This window comes from Acomys russatus, chromosome 16, assembly GCF_903995435.1.
Source record: "Acomys russatus chromosome 16, mAcoRus1.1, whole genome shotgun sequence".
Classification (NCBI taxonomy): Eukaryota; Metazoa; Chordata; class Mammalia; order Rodentia; family Muridae; genus Acomys; species Acomys russatus.
This window is the reverse complement of record NC_067152.1, coordinates 40,821,530-40,844,273: the sequence shown is the minus strand read 5'-3', so window position 1 is coordinate 40,844,273 and position 22,744 is coordinate 40,821,530. Positions and strand designations below refer to the sequence as shown.

At 47.5% G+C, this 22,744-nt stretch overlaps 1 protein-coding gene across 2 annotated transcripts in view; it reads right to left on the bottom strand.

Annotated features, from left to right (window-relative positions):
• The window catches only part of Rab37 (RAB37, member RAS oncogene family), a 62,766-nt gene extending 41,901 nt beyond the window's left edge, over positions 1–20,865 (bottom strand). The window contains exon 1 of one of the 2 annotated variants that reach the window (XM_051159007.1): positions 20,401–20,865. In XM_051159007.1, coding sequence (XP_051014964.1) covers positions 20,401–20,472 — 72 coding nt within the window. In that variant the 5' untranslated portion in view covers positions 20,473–20,865. The remainder of the gene's footprint in view (positions 1–20,400) is intronic. The other variant, XM_051159009.1, reaches the window with a different exon arrangement.
• Positions 20,866–22,744: the final 1,879 nt, after the last annotated feature.

Below are 22,744 nucleotides of genomic sequence, written 5' to 3'. Positions count from 1 at the left end.
TGCCTTCAAAGTGCTGGGGTTAAAGGTGTTTGTTACCACCGCCTGGCTAAACTGCATTGTTTTAAATTAAGCCACTGGGTATCTGTTACAAGGACTACCAGAAGCCAACTTCTCTAAATGCTTCATGCACAGGACTGAACGTTCACATGGGTGCTTCTATCATTGTCCCATTCTACATATGAGGAGCCTGAATAGAGGCTGAGGGATTTAGCGCCGTTTATGGCTAATAATTTAGTGGGTGTATTTGAACCCAGATTAGGCTTAAGAGTCTGGAGTCTGCACCAGTACCCTAGCTACTTTGTACAAGAAAGGTGAGTGTGTGTGTGTGTATGTGTGTGTGTGTGTGTGTGTGTGTGTGTGTGTGTGTGTGTGTGTGCGCGCGCGCGCATTCCTGGGCACGTGCATATACACTTATATATACATATAGCTACTTATGAAAGAAGAGAGGTGTTGTTTTTTCCTGAGCCAGAATTTCTCTGTGTAGCCCTGGCTGTCCTGGAATTCATTCTGTAGACCAGGCTGGCCTCGAACTCACAGAGATCTGCCTGCCTCTGCCTCCTAAGTCCTGGGATTAAAGGTGTGCGCCATCATCACCCAGCTTAGAATACAGTAGGTGTAGTCATCAGGCTTAGTGCCTTTATTCTGGGGTCCTAGCAATTGTCCCCTCAGAATATGTCCTTGGTTTCATGGTGCTGCTGCCTAGTCCAAGCAGCCATCTCATCTCTACCTGTTTTTTTTTTTTTTTTTTTTTTTTTTTCCCTCCTCTGCCCAAGTTAATGCTCCTCCGAGCAAGCAGAGTAGTCTGTTCAAAGTTTGGAGCTGATGGCTCCTGCCTTATCACCTCCATGGCCTCTTCCTCTGAACCCATGGGCCCCCGTCTGCCTCGTGAACCCAATCTCCATCTACTCTCCCTCATTCTGCCCTGTCCATCCCACACCAGCCTCTCCTCTTTCCTTACCAGAAATGTCTTCCAAGGGCCAGGTGCTAAAGACTTGATCCCCAGTCTGCGGTGCTATTGGGTGGTGTTTGTGGAACCTTTAGAGGGCGGGGCTTAGAGGGAGGAAGTGACAGGGAGTATATCCTTGAGGGGGGGGGATGTAGGAACCCTGGCCTCTCCTTTCTTTCTGTTTCCTGGCCACTGTGAAGAGAGCAGCTTTTCTCTGCCACATGCACCCCGTCACGATGCTCTCTCTGGCCACAGGTGCAACGCAATGGAGCCAGGCAGCTGTGGATTAAAACCATGAGCAACTCGTTTTTCCTTATTAGTTATCATCTCAGATTTTTTTTTTTTTTTTTTTGGTCAGTGCAATGGAAATCTGACTAACAAAGTAATACTGTTGCCTTTTCAGGGCTCGGCTCTCCCCATTCCTTCTTTATTATTCCCACCCACTCCAACAGGTGGGCATATGAGTGTGGAGGTCAGAGGACGGCATGCAGGAACGCTTTTTCCTTCCACCCTGTTGGGTTTGGAGACAGACTCAGATCTTCAGGCTTGTGTTATGAATACTTCACCCAGCTAAACCGTCCTGCTGACCCCCAAGTGTAACTATCCTGTTTTTGAGATTTTGTTATTTTCATTTTATGTGTATGAGTGTCTGCCCGAATGGATGTGTATACACACCATGTACATGTATAGTGATGGGCATCAGATCCCCCGGGTCTGCAGTTACAGATGGTTGTGAGCTCCCATGTAGGTGCTGGAAATTGAACCCTGGTCCTCTGGAAGAACAGTCAGTGTTTTTAACTCCTGGGCCATCTCTCTAGCTCCAAACTTGGCTGTTCTTTATTTGCTTGTTTTGAGACAGGGTTTCTCTATGTAGCCTTGGCTGTCCTGGACTCACTTCTGTAGGCCACGGTGGCTTTGAACTCACAGCGATTCGCCTACCTCTGCTTCCCAGAGTGCTGGGATTAAAGATGTGTGCCATTGCACCTGACCAAAACTTGACTATTCTTGAGTTGGTTATTTGGACTAATTTGCTTGCAGTGAGACTCTTTTTGAGATTTATGGAGCAAGAAGTGCCTACATGGGCACTTCTTTAAACTGAACGGTTCGAAGCTGAGCAATGAGGAGAGCTTTGCAGTCAAGCCTTGCATCTGAGCATCTGTACCACCTTAGCTATTGTGCACAAAGCACATTGTTTTGGTTTTTAGCACTAGGGATTGAACGTGGGGCCTTGTGTATGGTAGGCAAGCATTCTAGCACTAGGTTTTATCTCCAGCCCTTGGTCTGACACCTAGAAAACAGAATTTACTTGACACATGAGGTTTAGAAAGACCAGATGGCCAAATCCATTGGTTTCATGTACCATCAAAGACTCAATCTATTGATTCATAGCCCTCAGGATCCATTTACTCCCCCAAAGCATGTTAGCTGGCAACCAAGTCCCCCAGTTCATAACCCAACGGGGTATGTTTCATATCTAAATCCTAATGAATTCTTAATTTCATAGCATTTTATTGGCATATCTAATGTATATATGTACCAGTACCTGCATGTATGTGTACCACATGGATATGCCTGGTACCCAAGGAGGACAGCAGGGAACATCAGATGCTTTAGGACTAGTGTTTTCAGATGCTGGGAGCTTCTGTGTGGGTGTCAGGAACTGACCCCATGTCCTCTGGAAGAGCAGCCAGAGTTCTTAACTCCAAACTAGCTCCCCAGATGTTGGTGGCATCTTTTTTTTTTTTTAAACACAGACTTTATGTAGATTCTATTCTCATCATTCAATATAACAGTCCTGTTCACATTATTATTCCATTGGTTAATATTGTTTCAAACATTAGTTGTGTGTGTGTGTGTGTGTGTGTGTGTGTGTGTGTGTGTGTGTGTGTGTGAAACAGGGGACAACTTATGTGAGTCTGATTTCTCCTCCTACCATGTGGGCTCCAGGGATCACTTGAATTCAAGTCCTCAGGCTTGGTGGCAAATGTCTTTACATACTGAGCCATCCCTTCAGCCTCCATATCTTTCCTGTGAATACTTTTTCATTTATTTATATATGGAGGAATGCACTCAATGACATCATGTATTACTGGTATAGATAAATGTGGGGGCCCCTGAACAACAGGCTGGCTAACCAAAAGCTTCTGTGGGGACAGCAGAAGCGAGGGGCCTCCCAGAGAAGACCCTCTCCACAGCGAGCATGCAGCACTGCCACACGGATTCAGTCGTTCACCAAGAGCCTGGAGGGCATCAGTTGGTCTAATAAGTTGGGTAAGTTAAGGAAGTTGTTTTTGGGGCTGGAGAGATGGCTCTGTGGTTAAGAGCACTGTCGGCTCTTCTAAAAGACCTAGATTCAATTCCTAGCACCCACATGGCACCTCACAACTGTCTGTAACTCCAGTTCTAAGGGATCTGACATTCTCATACCAGTGCACATAAAATTAAATAAATTTATTTTTAAAAAGTTGTTTTAAACCCAGGTGTGGTTTAATCCCAGCACTTGGGAGACAGAGGCACATGGGTCACTATGAGTTCGAAGCCAGCCTGGTCTACAAAGTGAGTCCAGGACAGCCAAAGCTACACAGAGAAACTCTGTCTCAGAAAAAGAAAGAAAGAAAGAAAGAAAGAAAGAAAGAAAGAAAGAAAGAAAGAAAGAAAGTTGTTTTAAAACTGTTTTTTATAAGAGAAAGAGCCTCAGGCTTACAATAAAGATATTTCCTTTGTTTTGTTTTGTTTTTTGAGACAGGGTGTCACTGTGTAGCCTTGGCTGTCCTGGACTCTCTTTGTAGACCAGAACAGGCTGGCCTCGAACTCACAGAGATCTGCCCTCCTCTGCCTCCCAAGTGTTGGGAATAAAGGCATGCCCTACCACTGCCCAGCTAAAGATATTTCCTAAGGGGACTCTGCATGCTACTTAACTAGGGAGGTGGCTGCCTTGTAAGTGCGAGGACCTGAGTTTGACCCACAAGAGCCATTTACAAAGCTGAATGCAGTGGCGTGCACTTACCATCCTTCTGCTAGTGAGGCAGAGTCTGGCGGGCAGACCCCTGAGGCTTACCAGGCAGCCAGCCTTAGCCTGCTGTGCAAACTCCAGGCTAGTGGGAGACCTGGTCTCCAAAGAAAAGGGGGACATGGACTGGGGAGATGGCCCAGTGGTCAAAGAGCTTGCCATGCAAACTTACATAATCAGGAGGCCTGGAGTTTGGATCCCCAGAAATCCACCTAAATACCAGGTGGGTGTGGCGGCTGGCAGAGACAGGGGCTCCCCAGAGCAATCTGGCTAACAGACAAACCATATTGGTGAGCTGTGGGTTGGATGGGGAGACCCTGTCTCAGCGACAAGGCGGAGAATGAGTGAGAGTGAGTCCTAATGACCAACTCGGGCTCCATGTGCACACTCAGCCGGATCCGCACACCCACTCACACACAGGTCACACAGATGTTAAAGACGGGAAACAAGGTGGATGGGTGCCTGAGGGATGGCGTTCAAGGTTGCCCTCGGACCGACACACACTTTTCCAGGAAGCAACAGAGGTGCTTTCATGCCAACATCTATTTTTGCCACGTTTGCATAATTTCCCACATATTTAGCTGCTACTCTGTGAAGGGCTGGCCCTTACACACGGATGAGGGATTGGCGGCCATCCGTCTGGGCCTCACCAGTCTCTAGACGGGGCTTTTCTTCTCTGTGTCCCAGCTCGTGTGTGGACGGGCTTCCCCGCCCTGAGAGTCTCAAACAGCGGACTGAACGCTGACTAAGGAGGTCACTCATGTGGACCCCATGATCCATCGGTTGTGAAGAGAGCCCTTCAATCAGTCTCCCCTTGGCTCCGTGCATGTCCCTTCACCAACACAGAAGGCTCCTGTGACCTCATCCCCACACATGTCCCTCTCCGCTCCTGAGGGTTTGCAGTTATAGCTTCATGGGAGGGTGACTTGCTTATTTGTCTTATTTGTCTAAGGAGGAGCTTATAGCTAAGGAGGGGAAGGGAGGCTCGGGTGGTCAGACATGCGGGAGAAGCAAGGGGATCAGTATGACAGATCCTAGATCCAAATCAGACCTGTGGAAGATTTGGAGTCTTCTTTTTTGCCTCCTTCTCATCACCCACCTATGTGCCCTAAACCCAGCCATCTCTAATGCCATCATCTGCTAGCTTTGTGCGTGCGTGCGTGCGTGCGTGCGTGCGTGTGTGCGTGCGTGCGTGGGTGTGTGCGTAGGCCAGAAGTTCCCTCAGCTGCCATTCCTCAGTCATATTTCGCATTGTTTTTTGTTTTGTTTTGTTTTGTTTCAGAAAAGTCTTTCGCTGGTCTAGAACTTGTCAGTTAGGCGAGGCTGTCTAGCTGGTGAGCCCTTGGGATCTGCTTGGCTCTGCTTTCTTGGTGCTGGGATTATAAACTTATGCCACCACACCAGAGATTTCCCTCAGGTTTTAGGTAAATTACACAGTAAGGCATGTACGTGCCTGCTTCCTGCTGGAGAATGGGGCATCACCGGCATCAATGTTGACAATTCATTATTCACATGTTTATTTTCCATGCAGGAATGTGTTTGTATAAGGTGGCCCAAGAGTCCATCATTGGCCATCCTTGCCCCATGTAAATTAGCAAAGTACCGGAGGACTCTATTAGATTACCTATGGGATGAGCTGGCAGGTCTCAGTAGAGCTTCTTACTTTCATAGTATTTGCTGTCAATGAGCCAATGGCCAGTTGGACTTGAACTAATTATTCAAGGAACTGGTTATTGGCTAGCTGCTTGGCATTGCTGGTGTTCCCACAAAGAATGCTGCCTTCTCTTTAGGAAGTTGAAGATCTGGCCTCTGAGAGTGTGTGTGTGTGTGTATGTGTGTGTGTGTGTGTGTGTGTGTGTGTGTGTGTGTGTTAGGCTTACAGTTGCATGCCACCACACTTAGCTTTTCATATACATTCTAGGCATCGGAACTCGGGTCCTCATTTTCGCATGGCAAGCACTGTACCAGCTGAGCCCCCTTTCCAGCCCCCTCTGCTGAGGGGTTTGTGAGAAAAAGAAGCAATCGGTCACAACTCTGGTGTGAGCCAGTGCCCGCTGCCTCTCTGCTTGCTGGTCATTGGAAGCAGCTGCAAAAAGTTTACTCATTCTGAGAATCCTCACAGCCTTCCCTCACTAATAATAAGCCACAAAAGCAGAAGGAGGACACTCCCAGAGCCCAGGTGACCTTTCGTAGAAATGTCCCATGGTCTGGAAGGTGGCAAGTGAAAGAGCCAGTGTGGGGGTGGAGAAGTATTTGACCACTAGATACAGGAAGACATGGGAGTCGCCAGGAGGGAAAGGGAAGCGAGGGAGAGGCCACCAAGCCACAGAGCTGGTGTCTAAGAAGTCTGGCGTCTGGCTTGATTTCCTATAAAGATGTGGCTGCAAAGTTTTCCTTTAGTCTTGGGCAGTGTGTTCCAACGTACCCTGTAGCTCCATATGATGACGGACAGTACAGAACCCCATATCTATCCATGTCTTTTTTTGTTTTATACATGCATATGTACATATATGCATACAAATAACATTTAATGTATAAATTAGACACAGTAGGAGGCTAATAATAACAAAATAGAACAATTATAACAACATACTATAATGAATTATGTGAATGAAAATTCTCTCTTAAAATATCTCATTTCCTCATTGCATAATAATAAGACTTTTTTTTAGAGCCCTCATCTTTCATGCTCTGTACACTTAGTGTTTTGATTATTTTGTGGCAGGAGAATTTTCTTTTCTGGTCCCATCTATTTGGTGTTCTGTAAGCTTCTTATATGTTTATAGGCATCTCTTTCTTTAGGTTGAGGAAGTTTTCTACTATGTCCCATCCTCTTCTTTAAAACTTATTTTACTTGTGTGTGTGTCTGTGGGGTGGTTATGTGTATTCAAGAAGGCCATAAAAGGATGTAACGCCCTCTGTAGTGGCCCACCTGATATGGGTGCTGAAAACCAAACTCTGGTTCTCTGGCAGATCCAGATGTGCTCTTAACAGCTGAGTCATTTCTCCAACCCCCATATATTTATTTTTTTGGGGGGGCGGGAACATAGTCTCAGTATTTATCCCTGGCTGACCTGGAACTTTCTATACAGAGACCAGGTTAGCCCCAAACTTGCAGCAGTGATCCGCCTGCCTCTGTCTCCTGAGTGCTGGGATTACAGGCGTGCACTGCCACGCTGAAAGTACTTACCTTGCGTCAACAGTGCTACAGGCAACTGTTTTGTTCATTTTCATTTTCCAAATGGCATAAACTGTATTAATGACAATGGATCCTTCTATTGTAAAATCTCCTTCTACCAGCAAGTATTAAAGGCCCCTTGCTAACCCATTGCCATGCTTGAATCAGACAGAGAGGCTTCTGACTTCTTCCTCCATCCTGTCACAGCCACTTAGCTCACTTAACCTGCACGAAGCCAGGGCCCCCACTCCTCCTTTTGTCACCTGACTTCAACATCACACTATCTGTTGCCTGTGACCCTGTCCTGCAGCTAGCCTGTCCCTGCCGGGAAACACTACTATTAACACAGCTAAACCTGAGGTAGAAGAGAGCTGTCCACTCTTGTGCCGTTTGACCCAAAGCAGAAGATGAGCATTTCCTGATTACTCAAGGCACATCTTCAATGGTATGGGGCCAACAGAGGGGAAATACACTCTTAGGAGCAACCCAGACTCCCTGCACGGAGGCAGATGCTGACCTTTCAGGGGTTTGTAATGTGCCTGTAGGGACAACTGCAGGGTGGTCTTGCAGGGTCAAGTAGGAACAATCTATGGGTTCTTTGCATAAAAATTACCGAGGCTTTCAAGATGCCCACTGCCGAGCATAGAGATGAGCCCAGACCCTGTGAAGTGGAGGCAGGTCCCCGTGTGCTTGCACAATCCCACACCCATGAAGTTAGTCCTGCTTTAGCAGGCCTTTGGCTTTACTTCCCACGTTTGAAGTGGCAGTAGGCTGTTCAGGTCTCTTTGGTCCCTTCATTGCTGCCCGTACCACTATACCTCCTGACTGCTGATTCTCTGCCTCAAACCAACCTCCTGCTTGGCAGCTGGATCATCTGTTTCCATCAGGCAAACTTCTATCCCAATCAGAGGATGAGATCTGCCTTCCCCAGTGAGCGGCTCCATTTATAAGGTTGGACCAGCGCCTTCCCAAGACTAGTCATTAATGACCCAAGCCCTGTTATTCAGCCATAACTGTTACCACATGTGGAACACCAACAGTCCAGGCTGGACTGATGGTAAAGACTTCTTTTTTTTTTTTTTTCTTTCAGCTTCTGCTCACTAGAGATTTAAAAACATTGAGACTCAACCTCACCCAGGATTACCACAGGGGCATCTGTTGCTTTGAAATGACTCACCCTTGGCTGCCAGCACCTCTCAAAACCACCCCTTTCCTATTCTCTCTTCTTCTCCTTCTCTTTGAGATGGGGTTTTACTATGTAGCCCTGGCTGGCCTGGAGCTCACTCTGTAGACCAGGCTGGCCTCGAACTCACAGAGATCTGCCTGCCTCTGCCTACCAAGTGCTGGCATTAAAGGTGTGCATGCACCACCACAGCCGGCAGCCCTGCTCCCATTTTTGATCATTAGGGTGTTGGGGTGAAACACGAGGGAAGGCATGTAGCTGTGCTATCTATTGGCCACAGCGATTGGTTCAGTGATGGGCAAGAGTGTTTCAGCCTCCACAATGATTGGTCAGGGATGAGCATGTGACCATTTCAGTCTCCAATGAGCCTCAGGTCTCAGTTGACTCTAGTTGCTGTGAAGTTAAGACTTAGGCGCTTTTGATGATCATATGACTTTATAAGGAACCACTCACCTGTGAATCAAGGCAAGCCATAGCAAAGCGTGAAGAGCGGGGGAGGGGGAGGAGAGAGGGAGGGAGAGAGGAGAGAGGATTAGAGAGAGGGAAGGGAGAGGAGGGAGGGAAATGGGGAGAGGGAGAGGAGGGGAGGAGGAAGGGGAAAGGGCAGGAGAGAGGGAGAGAGGAAGGGGGAGGGGAAGGGGAAGAGGGTGAGGGAGAGGGCCAGGGGGAGGGAGAGGGAGAGAGAGAGGGATGCTCAGGGATTCCGCCTTGTGGCTTCTTTTGAGTTTGGGGTGTTGGATCACGGTGTTTGAAAGAGACCTGGCTCAGGGCCGGGAAGACAGGATCCTATAGTCCACGTGGGCTCAGCCTCCATTCTTCAATAGCTTCTCTTCGTGGGCCGAGCTGTCATCAGGAAGAGCCAGGGCCCTGATGCCTTTTAATTCGTCTGGAACTTTTCAACTCAGATATCTGGGGACACGGGGTGGGGTGCCTGCTTCATTTTGGGATCTGAGAGAGGGTTTCCATTTGTCTGTCTGTCTGTCTGTCTATTTATATGTGTGTACGCGTGCATGCACATCACAGTGCGCCTGTGGGGTCAGAGCACCGCTTTTAGGAATCAGTTGGGTCCTGGGATCGAACTCAGATCACCATCACACTTGGTGTGGAAAGCACCTTCACCCGCTGAGTCATCTGGCTGGCCCAGACCCTCAGCTTTATAGCCTCTGGAATTAGTTGTTTATTCAGGCCCTAGTGCTAGGTTTCAGAGAACAGTGTTCAATTATATAAGACTCAAATTCTTGACCTTTAAGGCGTCATCACAGGAACCAGGGTCCATGTATCACATGGCCTGAAGTCATGAGACCCAAGTCACCTCTCTGACCTGTAAACCTACTGGCCTCAGCTTCCTGGGGGTGGAAGAGGCCTCTTTTTTTTTTCTTTCTTTCTTTCTTTCTTTCTTTTCTTTTTTTCTTTCTTCTTTTTTTTTTTTTAGACAGGGTTTCTCTGTGTAGCCTTGGCTGTCCTGGACTCGCTTTGTAGACCAGGCTGGCCTCGAACTCACAGCGATCCACCTGCCTCTGCCTCCCAAGCACTGGGATTAAAGGTGTGCGCCACCACTCCCAACTCAGAAGAGGGCTCTTGACCCTGCAATTTGTTGTTGTTGTTGAATCAATTTTCAAAATCCCCAACCAGAAACAGCAGATACCCCGGGGACATCTGGAGTGAGGGTCATGTGTGTAAGGAAAGGCCCTCACCATTACTTCTTTTTCTCTTTCATGGTTCCCAAGCCCTGACTCCCCAAGGCCTTGGCACTGGCCCTGGATTAAATGGAGGCTGGAGAGTGAGATGACAAGTCTGGGGATAACTGATGGAGGTCTCTGAAAGGTAGCATCCTTTCCTCCCACTTCCCCCTCTGGCAGCCAGGTCATATCCAGGACACTCTTTGCCTCTAAGGCAAGTGGTTCCTGGGAGGATGATAGGAAATATAGGTGTGGAAAGCCTGGACTGCCTGTCTGACTAAGGCCGTGTTCAGTCACAGCTGATGGGGGCTGGGGTGAGGTGGGGAGGAGGCCAAAGGGGTCACAGGGGCTGTCGATTGAGGCCAGCCTCATACAGGGGACAGAGTGGCTACACTTTATCATTTGGCAGCATTATACCCTGAATCCTGCAAGCCCCTTTCCCTTAACAAGTGATCTCTTGATTATAATATGCCTTGGCATTTAGGGCAGTAGAGGGATCATGAAAGTCTGGGCAACACAAACCTGCCCAGGGGGACTAAGCGAAGCTGATTCCAGAAAGGCTGTAGAGATGGCTCAGTGGGCAGAGTACTTGCCTAGCGAGCATCAAAATCCGAGTTTGAATTTCCAGGACTCATGTGAACCAGAACAGAAATACATCTGTAATCCCAGTGCCCCTACAGTGAGATGGAGGTGGAGGCGTAGGCAGTGGTAAACAGCAAAGATCTCCTTCCTGTCTCAGATGAGGTGGAATGTGAGGACTGGCATCAGACGTTGTCCTCTGCCCTCCGCCCATGCTCTGTGGCATACCCACACTCACACATGGGCATGAATACACCACACACACACACACACACACACACACACACCACACACACACACCATACACACATACTACACCTATACCACACACACCACACACACACATCACACACACACCACACACACACACACCACACCCACACACCACACACCACACACACACACACATCACACACACACACACCACACACCACACACACATCACACCTACACACACACACACATCAACACCACCACACACACAACCATACACATACACACACACACCCCTATACACACACACACCACACACACACACACCACACATAACACATCACACACACCACAACACACCCACCACACACACACCACACACACACAACTACACCTATACACACACCCACACACACACACACACACACACCAACACACCACACACACACCACACACACATACCACACCTACACCACACACACACATCACACACCACACCACACACACACCACACACACACACACACACACACACCACACACCACCACACATATCACAACCTACACTACACACACACATCACACACCACACACACACACCATACACATACACACACCACCTATACACACACACACCACACACACACACCAACACACATACACACACACACCACACACACACACCACACACACACCACACACACACACACACCACACACACCACACCACACACACTACACACATACACATAGACACACACACACACACACACACACCACACACACACACCATACACACATACTACACCTATACCACACACACCACACACACACACACCACACACACACCACACACACACCACACACACACACACACACACCACACACACACACACACACACACACACACACCACACACACATACCACACCTCACCTACACCACACACACACATCACACACCTACACCACACACACACACACACACACCACACACACATCACACACACACCACACACACACACACACACACCACACACACACACACACACACACACACACACACACCACACACATACCACACCTCACCTACACCACACACACACATCACACACCTACACCACACACACACACACCTACACCACACACACACACACACACACACACACACATCACACACACACCACACACACACCACACACACACCACACACACATATCACACCTACACTACACACACACATCACACACCACACACACACACCATACACATACACACACACACCTATACACACACACACCACACACACACACACCACACACATACACACACACCACACACACCACACATACCACACACACACACTACACACATACACATAGACACACACACACACACACACACACCACACCTCACACAAAAATTAAGAGGGAAAAACAACTGACAACTGATTCTATGGATCTGAAAACTAAACATTGCACCGCAATGACAAATAGGTGACCTTCTTAACAAAGTCGCTGTCCCCTCCCAACTCCCTCACTCTGCACCCCCACTCTTCCTTGTATTTAAACGTAGACATCTTAATGTCTGTAAAATGAGATCAAGTGGGAAGACAGTAGACTTAACGAGTTCACAGATATAAACGCTTGGAGCAATCTCCACTCTGTAGAAGGGCCTGCCATGTAAGTGTCTGCCATCATAATTAGAGTTTCCACAATACCAGATGTGGCCTTCAGCGTATAACTCTGTTTTTCACCCCCCATCTGGTCTCCATCTTCCCAGCTATAATACGGAATTAATAATGACAGCCACCCAAAAGGCGTGTGGTAAGAAAGTGTCATAGCACATATTTTTAAAAATTGTGAATTGTAAATTGCTTCACAGATGAGCCACGTGCTTTAAAAATTATTATTTTTTTATTAATAATGATGAGTTCTGCTAGGTCCCTCTAGACTATTGTGCAGAAATCATTTGAACGCTTCTCGGTTCAAAAAATAATCAGACTAGTAAAGGGGACCCCAGAGAGGAGGAAGAAAAATACACCTATGGAGGTCTGCCACTGCCTCGGAGGGGGAGGAACTCAGGGGCCTTGCTTCACTGATAGCCGAGAAGCAGCGCCGTCTCATTCCCTTGCCAAGGTTTCGTGATTTCTCAATGTGAGTGTGGGCATCTCTCAGAAGGAAGGGCTCACTAGACTTAGTTGTCCACTGGGCACTTCTCTGACCCAATAGATCTACTTGTTAAAAACAAAAACAGCAACAACAACAACAAAAAAGCAAATTGCTAGGGTGTGACGCAGGAACAAAATTTAAACAGAGGAACAAGGAAGAAGAAGGAAGTGAAAGGTTTGTTTTTAAAAGGCCCACAATAGCTGAATGGGTGGCAGGCACACACCTGTCATGCCGGTTCTTGAGAATCTGAGGCAGGAGGCTACCTAGGGAGACCCTGTCTCTGAAACGACAAAACAAACAAACAAACAAACAAACAAAAACAAAACAAACAAACAAAAAACCCCGGTCCCAAAACAACCAGAAAACGCTGGAAACATGTTCGCTGTCACTAGTGTATCGCTTATGAGACAGGTGTGTGTTCATCTATGTATGCTTGCATACTTGTGTGTGCATGTGTCTGTGTGTGTGTGTGTGTACACATGTGCACACTCTCTTGAATACATAGTAACCTGGCTTCAGATACCTCAAAACACACCAGAGGCATTTGCTGAGGACCCAATTGTTAAATAACACTCTCATGAGCCTATGTAAATCTAGCTACCAATAACTAGGGCATAGAGAGGAGGGCATAGGCTTTGGTTTCAGGGAAGCAGGAACTGTGGACAGCTGGCTGATTTGAACAGTGCCCTGTAGGGCCTCAGGGTCACTTGGAGGCAAAGACTCTGGATCTGTTGTTTGCTGCTGGCTTGCAGCTCTCTAACTTGGGCAAGAAGATCTACCTCATGTGGTTGGTTGGCCCAGTGCTGGTCTCTGCTAGGAAACAGTGCCCCACAGCACTTCTCCACACCTTAACAAAGGAGCTGTGATCTCTACCCATCACCTGCATCCCTGGGGACTTGTGTCTCTTGTTTGAGGCAGTTGAGGAAGGAAGCAAACAGCACATTGGGGTAAATTTAGTGCTGCTGCAAGTGCACTTGCCCAGCCTTGCACTCACCTGTGTTTCCACCCAACTCAGCTAGAGGCCAGAAAAGTGGTAATTTTCTAAATGCCTCTGAGTCCCCCCAACCCACCCCCTCCCAGTAGCTTCCCTTTGATTTGGAGTCCCCAGGGTCTTTTGTGGGAAAAGTTGGAGACCTACCAGGTCCTCAGAGTGCATATCACCATGCACACACATGCACACGTACCTATACCATGTGCACACAAATGCATGCTTACAGACATGCATGAACACACAAGTGTACATACCTAAGCTCAGCCTTTTCCTCAGACCAGCTCTCAAGAGAAAACAGTACCTCAAACTAGTGAGTCTCACATGTTCTCTCACAAAATACTTGGGAGATTTTAAATTAAAGGGGCGAGTTCTCAAAGGATGAAAATTGGGGGCTTTGGAAAAGCCACTAATGCTGGCCCAGGTCACCACCATTTCCTGTTAAAATGATCTCAAGGAACAAGCCAGTGCCTCTCCCCAAGCCAGCTGGCTGCTCTGGGAACTGGGCAGGGCCAGTTCCTCAGCCCAGAGAGTCCCAGATGGCTCCAGATTGCCAGTGATGTAACCTACACTTCCTTTATTTATCCAGAGCCTCCAGGGTGCCTGGGAGAGGAAAGCAAGCAAATGGAAACACTATACAGCCAGCAGTTCTCTCTCCTTGGCTCTCCAGCTTGTTCTTGAGCTGAGGTCGAAAATCTGGCAAGATCTGGAGCTGTTCCCTCCGGTTAAAAGTAACTATCTCTTCACTCACAGAGCATGCATGTGTTTTCCTGTGGGTTTGGGTCCCTTGACCATAACATCAAGTTCTACTTACATTGTTTACTTGATAAAGATACTTTGATCAATAAAGGATTTGTAGAGAAAAACAGAATAGTGGGTACAGTCTTCCATTGGTTTGTCTTTGCCTCGTAACTTGGGTAGGCGTGGGTAAGGAAGAACAGCCCTGCTTAATACGGCCTTCCTCAGAACCTGTGAGTGATAGCTCAGTGGACGGGGAAGGCTGGCTGGCATGTGGGATTCTGTCTGTCTTAGATGCTGACTTTGTTTGTGTGAGCCAGAGTCTCCCTATGTAGCCCAAGCTGGCCTTGGATCAGAGAGTCTTCACCTCAGTCTTCCAAGTGCTAGGCTTACAGATGTGCAACTATGACACCCCTACCTCAGATGTTAACTTTAGTCTGAGGCTATTAAGTGAAAGGAATGTTCCAAATTGTGCTGGAAGGGGTCACTTCTTTCTAGGTTATTCCACTACAAATCTCAAGCCTTTATTTTATTTTATTTTATTTTATTTTATTTTATTTTTTTTTGGTTTTTTTTGAGACAGAGTTTCTCTGTGTGGCCTTGGCTGTCCTGGACTTGCTTTGTAGACCAGGCTGGCCTTGAACTCACAGCAATCTGCCTGCCTCTGCCTCCCAAGTGCTCGTATTAAAGGCGTGAGCCACCGTGGCCTGCTTTTCAAGCCTTTATTAATGCATTTGAGACAAGATGTACAATATTAAAGCAAACTCTGTATGTGTGTGTATGTATGTATGCGTGTATGTATGTACATGTGTACGTGTATATGTGTGTGTCTGTATGCATGTGTGTCTGTGTCTGTGTGTGTGTTATGTGTGTGTATGCGTGTTTGTGTGTGTATGTGTGTTTGTGTGTGTATGTGTTTGTGTGTATGTGTGTGTCTGTGTGTTTGTGTGTCTGTGTATGTGCATGTATGTGTGTGTATATGTGTGTCTGTGTATACGTGTGTATATGTGTGTGTGTTATGCATGTGTATGCGTGTTTGTGTGTATATGTGTGTATGTGTGTTTGTGTGTATGTGTTTGTGTCTGTGTGTGTCTGTGTGTTTGTGTGTCTGTATATGTGCATGTATGTGTGTATATGTGTGTCTGTGTATACGTGTGTATATGTGTGTGTGTTATGTGTGTGTATGCGTGTTTGTGTGTATGTGTGTGTATGTGTGTTTGTGTATATGTGTTTGTGTGTATGTGTGTGTCTGTGTGTTTGTGTGTCTGTGTATGTGCATGTATGTGTGTGTATGTGTGTCTGTGTATACGTGTGTATATGTGTGTGTGTGTGCCTCTGTGTGTGTGTGTGTGTGTGTGTGTGTGTGTATGAGTGATGAGTGTGGGAGTGCCAGGGTCTGATGTTGAGTGTTGTTCTCTATTGTGCTTGGTTGCTGCTACTGTTGAGCCTGGGACTCAGACTCTGGAGCCAGTAAATCCCAGGGATCCTCCTGTGGCTGCCTCCCCAGTGCAGGGATGACAGGCACACACTGCTGTGTCCAGATTGTATGGAGAAGCAGGGGGTTACACTCAGGTCCTTGTGCAAATGCTCTGTAGTGCCCCATAGTGTACATCCTTACACTTTGGAATGCCTGATCTATGTTTGATGAATGAATAAAGGAGATGCGTGGGGTACTATGGGATGTCATCATCACAAAGCGAGAGCAGGGACAGATGAAAATTCAAAAGAGGACAGGGTGTGGCTGAGAGTCCCTGCCCCCCTTCATCATCCACTAGAGGTGGAACCACAGCAGATTCAGACTTTTTGCCCTTATTTGTCTGCTAATTTCATTCAACAAAAAGACCAAGCCTGGGACAAATGAATGAACAGCCAAGTCTTTCTGCTCTTCTTGTTTTTCTGAGATGCAGGGAGGAGGCTAACTTCAGCTTAGTAATTAACTGCTTGATCCTCTTGGGACAAGCTTAGCATGAGTAAGCAGGAGCTGACGTCCCTGTGTCCTGCCTTGTCTGGGCCCAAAGCTCCACCAAGATCAGGCCTGGAACCACAAGGCTCCAACCCAAGAGCTGCTTCTGAGCCTCTCCCCGTCATCATCGCCCTGTGTGGCTCTAGACAGCGACCAAGAGTTCTCTGAGAAAAGTGCAACATGGTTGTCCATATGATCTAAATTATTTAGTTGCATCAAATATTCAGATATGTGAGAACAATAGAAACTCTATTTTAAAACTCCAAGCGTTCGATGGATGAACTGAGTGGCTCCCAGTAGTCCCTGCAGCAAGCCCACACTGCATGTTTTATGAGTGACTTGTGCCCCTCTGGTCCAGGCTGCTGCTTCAGGACTGACTGAAGCTCAGCTGGAAACCCTAGTCCCAGAAGTGAACCTTCCTGGGGTTCAGCACGTCTCATGCCCCACCTCTCTGAGAAAGGAGACGGCCCCATTGGGAAACTGGGACTGGATGTTGGCACAGAAGTCATCCTTTCAGCATGAGCTGTTCTGATGGGGTTGTGTGTATGTGTGTGTGTGTTGTGTGCTTGTGTGTGTAAGCATGTGTGTGTGGTGTGTGTATGTGTGTGTGTGTGTGTGTGGCGTGTGCATGGTGTGTGTGTTTTGAGTTTCAGGGCATGAGACTACTTTCTCACAAAGAATCGTGACCCCTACTGATCTTGCTTTGAAGCCCAAGATGTGTGTTTTAACAGCAACTGCCATTTATTAAATACACCCAATATTCTCAAGATTACACCAGTGCTCAGCATTATGGTGTCTGAGATCCACGCTCAAAACACAGCAAGCCAGATAATATTTCACAGCTTAGAAAAACAAGTCTGTGTGGGTGGGTGGTGGAGATAAAGGGCAGAGAGTAATGATACAGGTGTTTAAAGGCGTCATAGCAAAACCCACTTGTTTGTGTTTAAACATTAACAAAAAGTTAGTAAGAAACAGAAGACAAGTGAGGCTTACAGATGTTGCTAGAAGTCATATTAGGGACAGAGGGCACCCAAGTCAGGGGCTTCTTCCTGACATACCACACTGTTCCTTGTCTGGTGAGCTTCTGGGCCACCCAGCACAGCCCCATCACCCATTGGAGGGCACTTCTTCCTCTGTAGGTTCATCTCTGGGAGGTGAAGAGGAGAGCTAGGGGTGGAACACGATAGAAGAAGACACTTGACACCACCCGATGGTCTCCACACATGTATGCTCAGGTGCTCAAACATATAGGTGCACACCATTTGCACACACATAAAACCCTAGCCACTAGTGTTGTATTGGAGAACCTGCCTTTCTTGATAGTGTGCTCTAATGAATCAACAGGAATTTCCTGTACTCTAGTAGAAGGCAAAATTAAAAATAATCCCACTGTGTTGATGCCCGGATCCTTCACAAAGGGTTTTGCAGGTGGATCACAATTAAAAAGGAAAAAAAAAAGGGGGGGGGGCTGGAGAGATGGCTCAGAGGTTAAGAGCACTGTTTGTTCTTCCAAAAGTCCTGAGTTCAATTCCCAGCAACCACATGGTGGCTCACAACCATCCATAATGCAGTCTGGACCCTCTTCTGGTGTGCGGGCAGAGTACTGTGTAAATAATAAATAAATCTTTAAAAAGTCATGTGAAACAATAAAAGTATTCTAAGAGGAGATCGTCAGCACTGTACAACAAGAGATTTCCTTACACACACACACACACACACACACACACACACACACAGTCATTGCATTGAGTTCCACAGAGAGTCAAGGTGAACTTCTGTCAAGATGCTCACAGCCACATCGAAAAGACCAGGCTTTCACTGCAGTAAGTGGACACCTGTTTTCAGGCAGAATGATACCTGGTAGAATAAGATCACTCTTTTTCTGGTGATCAATAAGCCCAAAGGAAGCGAAGGTTTTTGTGTGTAGTTGAGAGAAGCAGGAAGGACCACAGCTCATCAATAATGTGAAAACTATGGCTTCCCAATCTTAAATCTTTCAAAAATGCTTATGTATTTATATCGTGTTTTCAAATTACAGTGCCGGGCGGTGGTGGTGGCGCACGCCTTTAATCCCAGCACTCGGGAGGCAGAGGGAGGTGGATCGCTGTGAGTTTGTGGCCGGCTTGGTCTACAAAGTGAGTCCAGGACAGCCAAGGCTACACAGAGAAACCCTGTCTCAAAAAAACCCAAGAAAACAAAAACAAACAAAAAATTAGGGAAAGCCTGGGGCTGGAGAGACTGCTCAGTGGTAAAGAGCACTGGCTGCTCTTCCAGAGGACCCGGGTCCTGTTTCCATCACCCACATACATGGTGGTTTGCAACAGCCTGTAACTCTAGCTCCATGAGATCCAATGGCCTGTTCTGGACTCTGCCAGCACTGGGTGCACACAGTACATGGACTTGCATGTAGACAAAATAAATACCCATACACATAAAATAAAAATAAACAAGTCTTTTTAAATATGAGAGAGACCATATATTTATTATGTTTAGTCACCAAGCTGGTTTTGTCATTGGCCTATTACTACCGTCCCTTGTTCCTATGTGGCTTACAGTGGGCTGTGTTCACAGCCTCCAAAGAACACAGCCGTTACTCTCTTACCTCAAACTCTCAGAGTTCTCCTTCTCTGGGCTGAGTATTCAGAGAGTTGGAGGGAAAGGGCACCCAGGCTTCTCAAACTTGTGCACCTGCTCCCCCGACCCCCACTAGTGATTTTCTGTCATTCGGATCAGAAATAACCAGCAGGGCAGAAGACATACACCTGAAACTTAGAGGCACATGCTTACTCTTGTTAAAATGCAAAAATCATTCAGCGGATCTGAGCTGTGACTTCCTAACGGAGGCTTCCCAAGGTAACGCTCACATTGCTGGCCCCGGGACTGCACTCTGCTGAGAGCTTCTGTAGGGGTGCAGCAAACAGGAGGCTGAACTTGGACTCATGGTCCCTGGCTTTTAGTCACTTTGCCTCTCTGGACTTTTAATTTTAAGACAGAGAAGGACAAATCAGGTTATTTCAAGGCTTGCATCTATAGACCTCTTGCTGGGGTGTGTATGTGTGGTGCGTCTACATTGAATATAGCAATTTGTCTGCAATTTGAACACTAATCTCCTTCTCTCTCTCTCTCTCTCTCTCACACACACACACACACACACACACACACACACACACACACACACACACACACGCTCTTGGCTTGACATAGCCAAGACTGACCTGGAACTCCCCATGTAGTCCAAGTTGGACTTGAACTCGTGATTTCCCAGCACCATCTGCCTCCTGCAAATACTAAAATTACAGGCGTGCAACTTCCGTCCCACCTCCAGATCACTGCTATCAATGACTGTCTCAGCCAGGTGGACCACTGCTCCCAGATTCCATGGAGCTGGAGGTTACATACACACCTGGGAGGAGAAATGCAGCTTCCCACAAGCCTTAGGGAGAGCTCAGCCACTTGCGCCCAGGATTTCAAGTGGCAGAGGAAAGGGAGAGGGGAAGAGATGCGTGTGCGGGGAAGAGAGGGTTAACTGAACGAACGAATGAATGAATGAATGAATGAATGAATACAGCACACGATAATCTGGGCCTCAGGAGGCGGCCCCTCCCCCAACGCGCACGTATTTTGAGCATCAAACAGGATCACACAGAAAGGCTTTGCCCGGGAGCACAGATACTAGCTAGTTTCTCCTTTAAGTCCCAAAGCAAAAAGTCCGGGGAGCAGAGAGAACTTGAGGTGGGCTCCCGGAGGAGAGATTTACCTTATGTAGGACATGCTCGTTGAACTGAGGGCCAGCTCCGCCCTGGTAGGAGTCGGGTCTCTGCAGATCCATGTCCAGCTCAGAGCCAACTGCTCCCAGCTTTCCAAGCGCTCTGCGTCAGCGCTCCCAGCAGCTTAGCCCAGGCTCTGCGGGGCGCGGCAGGCTCTGGTCCGAGCACCCCTGGGGCCCAGAGGCATCCGTGGTCAGCACTGGACAGCTCCTAAGGCGGCTGGGGCGATACCGACAGGTTTTCTCCCCTCAAAGATCCCAGAGTTCAGCAGGAGAATCTCCGCTGTGCACCCGGGAGCAGAGTTCTGAGATACTCACAGCCCAGGATCAGCTGTCTTGTGACTCCAAGATGCTGGGAGCGACGCAAGCTTTTGAGGCTAGCTGAGGAATGTATGTGCGCATCGCATTCTGGAGGTTCAGCTATGCGCCCTCCAGACGCTGCGGTCCCAAAGCTCCAGGTTCCCCATCCTCAGTAACCCAGTACCTCCCTCAGCGCTCAACTCAGCTCTCCTCAGCCGTGGTGCTGGCTCCGCTTTTCCTTTGGTCTCTAGACGGTTCCCTCCGGGAAATAAATAACTGGCCTGAGGCTGGTAGCGGTTGATAGAAAGTGGAGGCTGAGATCTTTGAAATAGGCAAACTTCTGTTCAGCTGAGGGAGAGTACACAGACCCTCTCAAGACATATGACCCTAAAGTTAAGAGCGGTTGACTCGGGAGAGGCAGGATGGTAAGGGCACAGGATCCCAAACTTCAACTTTGAAAGTTCTAACATTGAGCCAGACACTTAATCATTCTTTCTTTCTTTCTTTCTTTCTTTCTTTCTTTCTCTTTCGGGTATTAGACTATATGAGGCTTATTAAATGAGTATGCGGAGAGAAGGAAAGGGGGGTTACCCGAGAAAGAGAGAGAGAGACAGACACAGAGAGAGAGACAGAGACACAGAGACACAGAGAGACAGAGACTGTGGAAGAGAGGAAGGGGGTAAGAGGGTGAGAGAGAGGGTAGAAGCCACTTATTCTTTCCTAAGGGGGTTGGTGGGGATGAGGGTGGGGTGGGATGTTGGGGATGGGGCTTCCTGGAGCTATGGCTCAATGGTAGAGTGCTTGCTTAATGTGTGCAAGACCCAGTACTGCAAAATAAATAAATGATTGTAATATCTATGGTGTAGACATTTGTTGTTGTTTTTGGCTTTTTGAGACAGGGCTTCTCTGTGTAGCTTTGCCTATCCTGGACTTGCTTTGTAGACCAGGTTGGCCTCCAATTCACAGAGATCCACCTGCCTCTGCTCCCAAATGCTGGGGTTAAAGGTGTGCACCACGATGCAGGACTTTTTTTTTTTTTAAATAAGCTTTTAAAAAGATTTATTTAGCCAATGGACAGGACAGTCTCCACAGTTGAGTGGAGAGTGGGGACTGACTTTCACACGAACTCTGGTGCCCCATATTTGACCACGTCCCCTGGATGGGGAGGCCTGATGGCACTCAGAGGAAGGATAGCAGACTACCAAGAAGAGACTTGATACCCTATGAGCATATACAGGGGCGAGGAGGACCCCTCAGTCAGGCATAGGGGAGGGGAGTAGGAGGAAAGCGGGAGGGAGGGAGGAATGGGAGGATACAAGGGATGGGATAACAATTTAGATGTAATATGAATAAATTAATAAAATGTATATAAAAGAATAGACACTAAAATAAAATAAAAATATTTTGCTGGGTGTGGTGACACAAGCCTTTAATTCCAATGCTCAGAAGACAGAGGTAAATGTGGCAGAGCTCCATGAGTTCAAGGCCGGTCTCATGTACATACTGAGTTCTAGAACAGCCAAGGCTACATGGAGAGTCCATGTCTCAAACAACAAAATATTTATTTTCTTTTTATTTTCGTGTGTGTATCTGTGTATATCCACACATGGCAGAGGCACCCACAGAAGTCTGAAGAGGGCATAAGATCCCCTGAGTTACAAGCAGCTGTGAGATGCTGCATATGGGGACTCCAGTCCTCTGCAAGAGCAGCAAGCACTCTTAACTGCTGAGCCATCTGTCCAGGCCTGGTTCTGAAGATTTAGTGGGTGACTTCACATGCCTGGAAAAGTGCCTGGAATATACTCAGAGCTTAGTAAATGCAGGTAGTACACTCTCCAGGTGAGTAGACAGAGCTCTGGTGGCTGCCTCTAACACCACAGGAGCTCTCCGCTAGGAAGTTTGATTGTTAGCATTTCATTCCATCTTATGGTACGTCTCTCAGTTGTTTGTCTGAGAAAATCTGAAAAGAGTCTACATTGACAAACGCTCTCACAAGCATTTAACATATGCTGTTCCTCTTTCCTGTTTGCATTTG